The sequence below is a fragment of the Carcharodon carcharias genome, chromosome 6, assembly GCF_017639515.1.
Source record: "Carcharodon carcharias isolate sCarCar2 chromosome 6, sCarCar2.pri, whole genome shotgun sequence".
In the NCBI taxonomy this organism is placed as follows: domain Eukaryota; kingdom Metazoa; phylum Chordata; class Chondrichthyes; order Lamniformes; family Lamnidae; genus Carcharodon; species Carcharodon carcharias.
In genome coordinates this window covers 149,216,859-149,230,456 of record NC_054472.1, presented here as the reverse complement: position 1 = coordinate 149,230,456, position 13,598 = coordinate 149,216,859, and the positions used below count along the sequence as shown (strand labels likewise).

Genomic DNA, 13,598 nt, shown 5'->3' with positions numbered 1-13,598 from the left:
CACATTTGTTCAATATTGCTGCCATTTCTTCATTCCACATGATTTCTTCTGCCTTTGCCTTTACCTATTCTACTACTTATACATATTCCTAAGTAGGTTATGCTTATTCTATTTTTCCCCTTTTAAAAATTTTTTGGTCACCCTTCACTGGTTTCTAAAGTGCTGCCAGTTGTTAGGTTTATTGTTTTTTGCAGCATTATAAACCTTTTTTTAACTAATGCTATCCTTAACTTCACAAGAAAGCAATGGATGGATCTTTCTTGTGGAATTTTAATTTCTAATGGAATGTATTTTTGTTGAACACTTTGTATTCTTTCTTTAAATGTTTCCCTTGTTTATTTACCACTATTCCTTTCAGCCTATTTTTCCAATCAACCTTGACCCTCTCTCCCCTCATAACTATGTAAAATGCTTTAAGTTTGAGATTCTTGTTTGAAACTGGAGTATGTCGCTTTTAAATTGATAAGTAATTCAATTGTATTATAATCACTTTTTCCCCAGAGGATCTTTTACTATGAGATTACTAATTAAACCTGCTTCATCGCACAATACTAGATCTAAAGTAGCTTTATCCCTAGTTAGTTCCCACGATGTATTGTTCTAGGAAAGTATCACAAAAGCTTTCTGCAAACTTATCTTCCAGACTAACTTTGCCAATTTCATTTGTCCAGTCTATATGAGGACTAAGGTCCCCTCTGATTATTACATTGCCCCTGAAACAGTCTCCAAATAGTTTTTGCTTAATGCTCTATCAAATGGGATAACTAGTACTGAGGCTCAATAAGCTTATGACTACCAATTGACGTTTCGAGTCCTCATGACCCTTCAACAGAACTGAGTAGAAATAGGAAAGGGATTAAATATAAGCTGGTTTAAGGGGGAGGAGGGGGGAAGAAGTGGAGGGGAGGGTTGTTGGGACAAGCAAGCAGTGATAGGAGCAGATAACCAAAAGATGTCACAGACAAAAGAACAAAGAGGTGTTGAAGGTGGTGATATTATCTACAAGAATGTGCTAATTAAGATTGGAGAGCAGGATGAGCAAGGTAGCTCTAGTAGGGGTGGGGTGAAATAAACCATGGGTGGAATACAATGGAATAAAAATAATGGAAATAGGTGGGAAAAGAAAAATCTCTATAAGTTATTGGAAAAAACAAAAGGGAGGGGGAAGAAATGGAAAGGGGGTGGGGATGGAGGAGGGAGTTCAAGATTTAAAGTTGTTGAACTCAATATTCAGTCTGGAAGGTTGTAAAGTGCCTAGTCCAAAGATGAGGTGCTATTCCTCCAGTTTGCGTTGAGCTTCACTGGAAAAATGCAGCAAGCCAAGGACAGACATGTGGGCAAGAGAGCAAGGTGGAGTGTTAAAATGGCAAGCGACAGGGAGGTCTGGGTCATTCTTGCGGACAGACCGAAGGTGTTCTGCAAAGCACCTCATCTTCCGACTAGGCACTTTACAGCCTTCCAGACTGAATACTGAGTTCAACAACTTTAGATCTTGAACTCCCTCCTCCATCCCCACCCCCTTTCCATTTCTTCCCCCTCCCTTTTGTTTTTTCCAATAATTTATATAGATTTTTCTTTTCCCATCTATTTCCGTTACTTTTGAATGTATTCCACCCATGGTTTATTTCACCCCACCCCCACTAGAGCTACCTTGCTCGTCCTGCTCTCCAATCTTAATTAGCACATTCTTTTAGATAATGTCACCACCTTCATCACCTCTTTGTTCTTTCGTCTGTGACATCTTTTGGTTATCTGCTCCTATCACTGCTTGCTTGTCCTAACAACCCCCCCACCCCCCCCCCCCCCCCCCCCCAACCCCCCAAACCAGCTTATATTTCACCCCTTTCCTATTTTTACTTAGTTCTGTGGAAGGGTCATGAGGACTCGAAACGTCAACTCTTTTCTTCTCCGCCGATGCTGCCAGACCTGCTGAGTTTTTCCAGGTATTTCTGTTTTTGTTTTGGATTTCCAGCATCTGCAGTTTTTTGTTTTTACCACTACCAGTGTTTTCTGACCCTTGTTATTCCTAACCTCCACCCATACTGATGTTACTTAATGTTCTTCTGAGCCAAGATCTTTTTCAATACTGTCCTTATGTTGTCATTTATTATCCAGGACAACTGGATCCTCCCCCTCCCACTCCAAGTTCATTTCCTGCCAGGACAAGATGTCGCTAACTCTCCGCCTTAGATGACACAACCTTCAGATCTCCTGGCCACTGCTGCAGTGAACAGTATCCATCCCCTGATTTTGCTGCCCCCTGAGGCTCCTCCATCAGCACAACTAGAACCATGGGACACAATTTTAAAAATAAGCGTGTCTCATTTAAGGTGGAGATGAGAAGAAATTTGTTCTGAGGATTGTGAATCTTTGGAACTCTCATCCCTGGAGAGCGGTGGAGGTAGGATCAGTAAATATTTTTAAGGCAGGGGTAGATAGATTCTTGACTAGCAAGGGAGTCAAAGGTTATCGGGTATAGGCAGAATTGAAGTTGAGGCCACAATCAGATCAGCCGTGATCTTATTGAATGGCAGAGTAGGTTCGAGGGGCCGACTAGCCTACTCCAGCTCCTAATTTGAATGTTCATATGTAGCACATCCTGGATCCCCATAACTTCCTTAATCACAGTCACACCTTCCTCTCATTCAACGTTGATCAACTCTAAAGTTCTAAAATAAAAGCAAAAAACTGCAGATGCTGGAAATCCAAAACAAAAACAAAAATAACTGGAAAAGCTCAGCAGGTCTGGCAGCATCTGCGGAGAGGAGCACAGTAAACGTTTCGAGTCTGAGTGACCCTTCAACAGAACTCAATAAAAATAGAAAAGAGGTGAAATATAAGCTGGTTTAAGGTGGGGTTGGGGGGTTTGGAGGGTGGGGGGGCGTGGTTGGGGAGAGACACGGACGGGTAGAACTGGATAGAGGGCCAGTCATAGGTGGAGATAACCAAAAGATGTCACAGAAAAAAGGACAAAGACGTGTTGAAGGTGGTGATATTATCTGAGGAATGTGCTAATTAAGGGTAGAAAGCAGGACAAGCAAGGTACAGATAGCCCTAGTGGGGGTGGGGTGAAGGAATCGCAATAGGCTAAAAGATAGAGATAAAACAATGGATGGAAATACATTTAAAAATAATGGAAATAGGTAGGAAAAGAAAAATCTATATAAATTATTGGAAAAAAAAGGGGGGGATCGAAAAGGGGGTGGGGATGGAGGCGAGAGATCATGATCTAAAATTGTTGAACTCAATATTCAGTCCGGACGGCTGTTAAATGCCTAGTCGGAAGATGAGGTGCTGTTCCTTCATCCCCACCCCCTTTCCGATTTTCACCCCCCCTTCCTTTTTTTTCCAATAATTTATATAGATTTTTCTTTTCCTATTTCCATTATTTTTAAATGTATTTCCATCCATTGTTTTATCCTTACCTTTTAGCCTTTTTCGATTCATTCACCACACCACCCCCCCACTAGGGCTATCTGTACCTTGCTTGTCCTGCTTTCTACCCTTAATTAGCACATTCCTCAGATAATATCACCACCTTCAACACCTCTTTGTCCTTTTGTCTGTGATGTCTTTTGGCTATCTCCACCTATCACTGGCCCTCTATCCAGCTCTACCCCCCCCCCCCCTTAAACCAGTTTATATTTCACCTCTTTTCTATTTTTACTTAGTCCTGTTGAAGGGTCGCTCAAACTCGAAATGTTAACTGTGCTCCTCTCCACAGATGCTGCCAGACCTGCTGAGTTTTTCCAGGTATTTTGGTTTTTGTTTTTAACTCTAAAGTTCTGCTTAACTAAAGGGCTGTGACCACCTCCTGAATCAACATGCCCAGATAGCTGCCCCTCTCTGATGGCCTGCTATGTTTGCAACTCTGACTCCAGTTTAGCAACTCTATGCCAAAGTTTCTTAAGCTGCAGACACTTACCACAGATATGGTTGTCTGGGATTGCAGTGCCTTCCACAAACTTCATATGTTGCAGTTATGGCACCACCTGCTCTGCCATGTTTACCTAACTTTATTAATTTGATTTGTTAACCAATTAGTATTTAGTAAATTAATAGCTGGTTGTAGTCTCCTAGCTTGGAGATAAAAGAAGAACACAGGCCAGTTACTGAAAGTAAAACAAAAAGTTAAAACCAGCACCACCTCCCCCATCTGCACTAAATTCCCACTTGTACCAAATTCTCGACTTTAGTACTGTTTACACAGAACTCTGTTCTTCGATCACTCTGCTTCACACTGTCTCAGATGCTGATGAATCTGCGATATATTTCTAGCATTTTCTATAATTGTAGGCGGCTAGAATTTATGATTTTTCTTTAAAATTTAGTCTAGATTGGTTTCAGAGATGTGGAGCTTGTCTTATGAAGAGAGATTGAGTAGTTTAGGCCTATACTCGCTAGAGTTTAGAAGGATTAGAGGAGATCTAATTGAGGTATATAAGATGCTAAAGGGGATAGACAAAGTAGACGTGGAGCAGATGTTTCCCCTAGTGGGGCATTCTAGAACGAGAGGCCATAGTTTTAGGCTAAGGGATGGTAGATTTAAATCAGAGGTGAGGAGGAATTACTTTTCTCAAAGGGTCGTGAATCTGTGGAATTCACTACCTCAGACTGCAATAGATGCTGGGATGCTGAATAAATTTGAGGAGATAGACAGGTTTTTAATTAGTAACGGGTTGAAAGGTTATGGGGAGAGGGCAGGAAATTGACATTGAGGCCGAAATGTGGTCAGCCATGATTGTATTGAATGGCGGGGCACGCTCAACAGGCTGAATTGCCAACTCCTGCTCCTAGTTCTCATGTTCTTCCTCTTTGGTTTATAGCTTCCCTGAATATTTTTGTTTAGCTCATGAGATATTGCAGGAATTTGCTTAGGGGATGAGCTCACTGGTGTGATAAAGCTGGATTAATATTATAAGTCTGAAGTACATTACACACTCAAAAGTTAATTTATCTCCCTTGCGCTAAGATTCAGTAATTGTCTTCCCTCCCTCCCTTTCTCCTGTTGAGCTTCAATATGATTATAACCAATCAGGATGCAAATGAAAAAGAAGAGGGAGTGGAGTAGATTAATCAAAATTCTTCCTTTTAAAAGAAATTGTAAACTCACTGATGTTCAGTGTCCCTAAATTTTTTGCAGATTATATATTCAGGTGTGTGGAGATAGGGGATGGCAGTTTCTTTAGTTCCAGTAGTACTTTTTGTTGTTCTGAACTGGTGGTCCATCTGACACTTAACATATAGTATCTAAGAAAGCTGTATTCTTCAAGGGGATTAAGAACGGTTTTAAAATTTTGGAAATGGCAACAGATACCTGGGGGTGATTATTGGTTTAGATGGCAATTTGCCTTACTGCTCAACTCTGTTAAAATTTGTCTCAGAGTGGTGTTTTAGTCCTCTTCAGCTCAGAGCGCGCTCTTTCTCTCACGCCCTGTTGCGTGAACATATGGACATACAGCAGGTTACTCAACCCTTCAAACATGCTCCGCCATTCAATAAGATCACGGCTGATCTGATTGTAACCTCCCGCCTACACCTGATAACCTTTCAATCTCTTGTTAATCACGAATCTGTCTACCTCTGTCTTAAAAACATTCAAAGACCCAGCTTCCACCACCTTTTGAGAGAGTTCCAAAGACTTACAACCCTCTGAGAGAAAAAATTTCTCCTCATCTCTTTCTTAAATGAGCGGCCCCTTATTTTTTAACTGTGACCCTTAGTCCTAGGTTCTTCCACAAGAGGAAACATCCTCTCCACATCCACTCTGTCAAGACCCCTCGATCTTAAAGGGTTTGATCAACTTCCTTCTTACTCTTCTAAACTCCAGTGGATACAAGCCTAATCTGTTCAACCTTTCCTCGTCAGACAGCCTGCCCATTCCTGATATTAGTCTAGTAAGCCCTCTCTGAACTGCTAACGCAGTTACATCTTTCCTTAACTAAAGAGACCAATACTGTACACTGTAGTCCAAATGTGGTGTTCAACTGAAGCATAACCTCCCTACTTGTGTGTTCAATTCCCCTCACAATAAATGATAAAATTATATTAGCTTTCCTAATTACTTGTTGTACCTGCATATTAGCCTTTTGTGATTCATGCACCAGGACACCCAGCTCTTCCTGTCTCTGCCGGCCCTGCTGCCAGCCTCTCCCTTGCTTATCAAGAATCTGATATCTCTTGATTCCTTGAGACACCAAAAACCTGTTTACCCAGCCTTAAATGCATTCTGTCTATATCTCTTTGCAACCTCTGTGTCCTCCCAACATCTTACCTTTCCACCTAGCCTTGTAACATCAGCAATCTTAGCTACAGTGCTGTCTGCCTCTTCATCTAAGTCATTAATGAGGTCCCAGCTCTGTTCCTTGCGGGACTCCACTATTCACAGCCTACCAACTTCAAAATGTCCTGTTTATGCCCACTCTCTGCTTCCTGTCCATTAACTGATCCTCCATCCATGTTAATATATTACCTCTAAATGTATGAGCCCTTATCTTGCCTATTCACCTTTCATATGGCACCTTATTGAATGCCTTTTGGAAATCCAGGTTCCCCTTTATCTACCCTATTGTTACATCCTCAGAAAACTCTAATAAATTTGTCAAACAACATTTCCTGTTTCACTTAACACTTCTATGTGTTAAATAACTGTTTACCTGAAACACAAAACAGTGATAAAACGCTGTAGGCAGTAAAAAAAAATGTTTTACTTATCCAAATACTGTATCTTATATGTTTCTGCTTCCAATGTACTGTACTAAAATAGTCCGTGAGCTTCCCAAATCTGCTCAAAAGATTTCTGGACAGCTGATGTTCCAGACTTTGAATTTCCAGACTAGAGATGTTATACTATAATTATTCTTTACAGGAGGTTTGGTGATGTGGAAGAGCAGAGCAGTTTCTGCTTCTAGTTTCTGACAAAATTTGCACTTGAAGCCATTTAAAAAATACTAATGGATCTTGTGGCAAGATGTCTGGAATGTAAAAGTTAAGAAGTAATGGTGAATCTGTGGAAAATGTTAAAACCACAGTTACAGTATTAGGCGTCATATTATAGAGGATGTTGAGCCATTTAGCGAGAATTGATTCACTAGGATGTTGCTTCGTGTGAGGTAATAGGAAGAAAGACTTGGGTAAATGTGAAAACTCTGAAAGTACACTTAAGCTATCATGGGAGGGGGAAGGAATTGCCAATTGTTTTACCTGTGTGTAAAGTATCCAGTACAAAGCAGATTGTAGACTCACCATTTTGTATTTTAGGGTCAGCCTGAGACTGTTCAAGAAGCTCTGCGATTTACTACGGATGTAATTGGTGGAAAGTAAGTAACCGAAAGAGATGGAAGGCAGAATTTTTCACTCTGTGTGTGGGCACACTTTCGACCTGCTCAAGCATGAAATAGCACGTGATGATGGCACGCAAGCGTCCTGACATCATCGCGCACTAAACTTGGAAGCACACCCTCGGACAATTAAGAGGGCAATTAAACCCATTAATGGTGCAATTATTGGAGATTTTCTGTTGCCTGTCCAACATTATGTTGGCAGGCGGACTTATTGGCTAGGTGGCCTTTGCATTTCTCAGGAAACGTCATCCATGAGCGGGATGAGGTTTCCGCTATTAAATTTAAAAAATAAAAATGTATGGACAGAATTTTCTTGTATTTTTTCATGTGACTGATGCTGACGCTTGGGCATTTTTTCCAGATTTTAAAATCTGCTTTTATTGCATTTAAATCCTTCAGTTTCCAAAGACAGCTCCCTGCCTGTGCCTACTTCGGCGCTCATCCTCCTCCCGCCCCCACCCCAGCAGTGCTGAGCTTTTCAAGTGCACAGTTCAAGCAGGCTTGCTGTTAATTGGCCAACCATGTGAAATCACGGTCAGGGGCCGTTCGCGTTCCCGGGTCCGTTCCCCAGCCGCTCTCAGGCCCGCTGATCCCAGGCGCCTACTGAACTAAAAATCCTGCCCATGGAATCATAGAATAGTTACAGCACAGAAGGAGGCTATTTGGTGAGCTCCCTGCAAGAGCAACTCGCCTAGCCATACCCCTCCTGCCTTTTTTCTGTAGCCCTGCAAATTTTTTTCTTTTCTGATACTCATCCAATTCCCTTTTGAAAATCGCGATTGAACCTGCCTCTGCCACACTCCCACCATAGTGCATTCCAAATCCTAACCACTCGGTATTTTTTTAAAAATTCTTCATTTGCTGTTGCTTCTTTTGCCAATCACCTTAATTCAGTGTCCTCTGGTTCTCGATCCTTCTGCCAACAGGAATGGTTTACCCTATCCATTCTGTCCAGACACATGATTTTGAACACCTCTATCAGACCTCCTCCTAATTTTCTCTCTCTCATGGAAAACAGCCCCAGTTTCTCCAGTCTATCCAAGTAACTGAAGTTCCTCAACCCTGGAACTATTCTCATGAAATTTTTCTGTACCCTCTTTAATGCCTCTTCATAACCTTCCTAAAGTGTGGTGCCCAGACTGGACATAATACTTTAGTTGATGCTAACCTTCATTTCATTTGGGGTTATCATAAATAATTTTTGAATTCTGTGTCCCTATTTATAAAGCCCAGGATGTCATATGCATTATTAACTGCTTTCTCAACCTGACCTGCCACCTTCAATGATTAGTGCAGTTATACTCCCAGGTCTCTGTTCCTGTGCTTCTTTAGAATCACTTTACAGTATGTTACATTAAATTTCATCTGCCCTTGTCTGTCCTTTTCACCATGATTTATGAAATTGCTTTGTTTACTCAACATGTTGTTGGTTTTCAGTTGCGTTTTGTGAAAGTAAGTTCCTTTTGAAATGAGGTGTACAGATATTTGGATCAATTTTAGACAATATGGCAGACACCAGCAAGGGAGTGGCAAGTTTTTTTTTTTCCTTTTTGTGTCTCCAGCATTGTGGACCCCCATGTCATGGGTCAGATGCAGAGTTTTAACTCTTTCCACTGCCCCAAAAGAGTCCAACTTCAGAATTGCATGCAGCTATAACAGTCCTATATTCCCATTTTCTCATGCCTTGCTGAACAAGGCTACTTTACAGTTTAAGACTGAATTGGCAATCTTGGCGTGTATTTGCTGTGAGTTGAGTTAGACACTATGCATTGAATCCTTGCAGTTGGTAAAGAGAAAGAAATCTTTGGTATCATCATTTGGACTACACTTACTTCTGGGCCTTAGATGTATACGGTCAGTGTTATAAACCACTGCTTGATCTGGTTGTTGTCTATTTTCTTGAATATTTCTATCATAATGTTCTTCCCCTTTTATACAGCAATTACAAAGGTGCAATTGCTCCACCTTTGGTGGCTGTGCCTTTACCTGCCTGGGCTTTCAGCTTTGGAATTCCCTCCCTATACCCCTCTGCCTCTCTACCTTGCTGCCCTCCTTTAAGATGCTCCTTAAAGCCAACCTCTTCGATCAAGCTGTTGGGCATTTAGCCTAATATCATCTTTTGTCATAGTTGTCATGGTGTCATATTTTGTTTTATAGTGCCCCTATTAAGCACTTTGGGATGTTTTATTACGTTAAAGTTGCTATAAATAGTAGTTGTTAAGTGTTACATTGTTGCTTATAAGATGACGTTTTACTTGAAGTAGGCAAGATAATTCTTCAGATAATTGGAACAGCAGATGTCATCCAACAAGTGTAGTACAACCAGACAAAGGTCTGGGTATGGGAATGTGGACTACTGCACCTTTTTGTCAAATTTTAATGTGTTTTCTGTTAACTTAGGAAGGGATTTACTTCAGTGTCCTAAAGGAAGGTACCAGTTTGTAATAAATATCTGATGTAAAACGTTCTAATTTCATCTGGGAACATGATATTCTTGCAGTTCTATTACTGTTGTCAGGGAGTTCTCCAGTGGGCATAGTGGTGGAGGTGTTGAAATGATTTAAGAAGCAGACTGGGTGGCTGTAAGTTCTTTCTGGATGAATGAGCCAAAAGACCATACTCATCTATTATCTTGGATTGCACTTCAAACTAATGAATAAGGATCTTGATCAAAAGTGATTTTCTTTATAAACTTCTGTTGCATTCCCTCCAACCTCCTACTATATGTGCAGTTCCATTGGTACCTGTCAGCCTCTAGTACCAGCATGTAAATAGTAAGCAGGTAGTGAGAGGGGGAATGGATCCTATTAGGGGCAAAGAGGGTGATATCTGCTTAGTGGCGCAGGGCAAGGTTAAAATACTTCATGAGTACTTTACACCAATGTTTACTAGGGAAGAGGTATCTGATAAAATATTGGTAGAAGCGGAGATAGTAGAGGCAATGGATGGGTTGAAAACTGAGAGGGAGGAGGTACTGGAAAAGTAGGCTATACTTTAAGTGTAGGTAAGTCACCTCGTCTGGATAGCTTGCATCTCGGGTTGCTAAAGGAAGTGGGGGTGGAGAAAGCAGAAGGGGTTGCCATAATCTTCCAGGATATGGGGGGAGGTGCCAGAGGATTGGAGTTTGGCAAATGTGCCATCTTCAGGAAAGGCTGTAAAGATGGTCCTAGTAACTACAGGCGAGCCAGTTTCATATCTGCAGTGGGTTAAGGTTTTAGAAACAATCAGAGGGGGGTGTGGGGGATAAAATCAACAGGCACTCGGAGAAGTTTAAGTTGATTAAGGAGAGCCAGCACAGATTTGTAAAAGGCAGATTGTGCTTGAGCTATCTAATTAAATTTTTTGATGAAATAAAAAGAAAGGTTGACGAGTGGAGTGCGGTGGACATTGTCTCTTTGAATTTTAAGAAAACATTTGGCAATGTACCACATCGAAGACTGGTTAACAAAATTGAAGTTTGTGGAATAGGAGGATCAGTGTCCAATGAAATTTATAAAATTAGCTAAAGGACAGAAAACAGAGTCATGGTAGATTGTTTTTTGAACAGGAGCAGAATAGACAGTGGTGGTCCTCAGGCATGTCTGCTATTTTTGATTGATATTAATGACTTGGATCTTTGAATTCAGAGTAAAATTTTGAAATCTGATGATGATACCAAACTTGGAGGAGTGGTAAACAGTGAGGATGATACAAATCACCTACAACAGAACATAGATCGGCTTGCAGAATGGACAGGCAAGTGGCAGATGAAATTTAATAGAGAGAAGTGTGAGGTGAATGCATTTTTTCTGAAGGCATAGTGGAAGGCAGTATAGACTTTATTGGCACAGTTCTAAAGAGTGCGCAGGAACAGCTGGACTTGTGGGTGCATGTGCATTAATCTTTGAAGTTGGCAGGACCTATTAAGAGAATGGCAAGCAAAGGATGGAATCTTGGGCTTCGTAAATTGAGACATTGAGTACAAATTCAGGGAAGTTACGCTGAACCTATGTGAACTCTGGTTAGGCCCCAACTAGAGTTTTGTATCCATTTCTGGTCACCATACATTAGGAAGGATGCGACGACCCTTGAGAGGGTGCAGAGGAGATTTACCAGAATGGTTCCAAGGATTGGGGATTTTAGTTACAAGATTAGGTTGGAAAAACTGGGGTGGTTGTCCTTGGAGCAAAGGATATTGAGGGGAGGTGAAAGTAAAATACCATGGATGCTGGAAACCCAAAATAAAAGCAGAAACTGCTGCAAAAACTCAGCAGGCCTGGCAGCAACTGTGGAGAAAGAAACAGAGTTAACGCTTTGAGTCCGTATAACTCTTCAGAGCTTTGAAGAAGGGTCCACTGCCAGACCTGATGTTGAGGGGAGATTTGATAGAAGTATGAAAGATTATGACAAGCTTAGGTAAGGTAGACAAGGGAAAATTGTTCCCATTAACTAATGACACAAAGACTAGGGGACACAGATTTAAGGCTTTGGGCAAGAGATGCAGGTGGAATTTGAGGAAGAACGTTTTAACGCAGCAAATGGTAATGACTTGGAACTCCCTGTCCACGAAGGTGGCGGAAACAGAAACAATCAATGATTTCAAAAGAAAATTGGATGGGCATTTGAAGGCAATTTACTTGCAGGGCTAAGGGGATCACGTGAAGGAATGGGATTAACTGGATTGCTCCTCAGCGAGCTGGCATAAATTAGATGGGTCAAATGACCACCTCCTGTGCCTTAAATGACTCTCATGATTTTGCCCAATTGGCTTTTTTTGTGTTTTTTTAGAAGACCGTTAATCATCTGGGACCCCTGGATGAGTTTTTTTTTCTCCCCTGTTTCTGTTCCTCCTTTTTCTTCCTCTTTGTCCTCCTCAAGCTGTCCCCTTTCTCCCATAAACAAGAAACACGGAAGCCAATTGTGTTCCTTCTGCAAACATAGCTTATAAAGGAACAAGGGTAGACATTCAACCCCTCTTAATTATTTTACCATTCAATTTGATAATTGCTGATCCATACCTCAACCCCATATCCTTGCCTAATAAAAATATTGATTTTAGTATTGAAAATTACACTTGCTGCAGCATCTGCAAAATTTTGGAGGTGAAATTTCCACGACTTTATACGGAGTACTTTGTGATTCCACTCCTGAATGACCTAACTCTAATTTTTAATTTTCAGAGCTTCTCTGCCAGAGGGAACAGTTTCGCTGTATCCACCATGTCAAATATTTTTGTCATTTTAAGCACCGCAATTACATAATTGCATAGAGTTTGGCCCAGAAGCAAACCATTAGGCCCCGCCAAGTGTATGTTGGTGTTCATGCTCCATGTGAGCTATTTCCGACCCTCCTTCATCTTGCCCTATGACCATATCGTTCTATTCCTTTCTTACTTGTGTTTAATTTCCCCTTAATTCATTTATGTTAATTGCCTCATGCTCTCCAAGTGGTAACAAGATACTCTCTTAGTAACTAGCACCCAGGTCAGTTATACCACGGTTGATTACAGACTGTAGGCCTTGCTGTTCTGACCCAACAATGTGCCTTAACTCCAATCTCAGATTGGTATTCATTTTAGCCTGAAGAAGGGTTATACGGACTTGAAACGTTAACTTTGTTTTTCTCTCTCCGCAGATGCTGCCAGACCTGCTGAGTTTTTCCAGCATTTTCTGTTTTTGTTTCATTTTAGCCTGACATTCTCATTTGGGGTATCAGCCATTCACATGGCTTCTGAAAGCAATTGTTAATTTAAAATCAATTAGCGCCAACTTAAGAGACAGCTTTTGTGCTGTGCCTACAGGCTTCAGCAGCTGGTACTGGAATCCAGGTCGCAAAACTGAAAGGGCAGTGTGCTAACACATTGCAGCTACCAACCCTCCTCCCTATTTTTTAAAAATTTGTGTATCTATTTGAATGACTTTTAACCTAATTCTTTCTTGTATATCGCAATAGCTGACACAACCCTAGTCTGTCTCCTTTTAAGACATTCAGTAAATTTGTAACAAGTTTCTAGGAGGGGGGCAGAACTGCCCTAGGATGACATGTGATTATGTTTTGTGTGCCCCTCCTGATGCACCCTCCTTTTAGCATGTGCCTTCTGATGGAAGGCTGAAGATCACATTTAGGAGCTCAGAAACACACCCTATCACACACTGCTTTCTGTTTAGCATACTTTGAAGGTATGTACTCTATAAATGGCATAGATTCCCTTCCCCAACACCTGTATTTTTCCCTTGTCAGTAAGCCCTTACCTGAACAATGCATCTCGTGAATCCA

General features: G+C 41.2%; 1 protein-coding gene across 2 annotated transcripts in view; it reads left to right on the top strand.

The window, feature by feature from the left end:
• The window catches only part of ptpn23a (protein tyrosine phosphatase, non-receptor type 23, a), a 139,772-nt gene that overhangs the window by 51,381 nt on the left and 74,793 nt on the right, over nucleotides 1–13,598 (top strand). For both annotated transcript variants that reach the window (XM_041189709.1, XM_041189708.1), the window contains exon 11: nucleotides 7,261–7,319. In XM_041189709.1, the coding sequence (XP_041045643.1) occupies nucleotides 7,261–7,319 (59 nt within the window). The remainder of the gene's footprint in view (nucleotides 1–7,260; nucleotides 7,320–13,598) is intronic.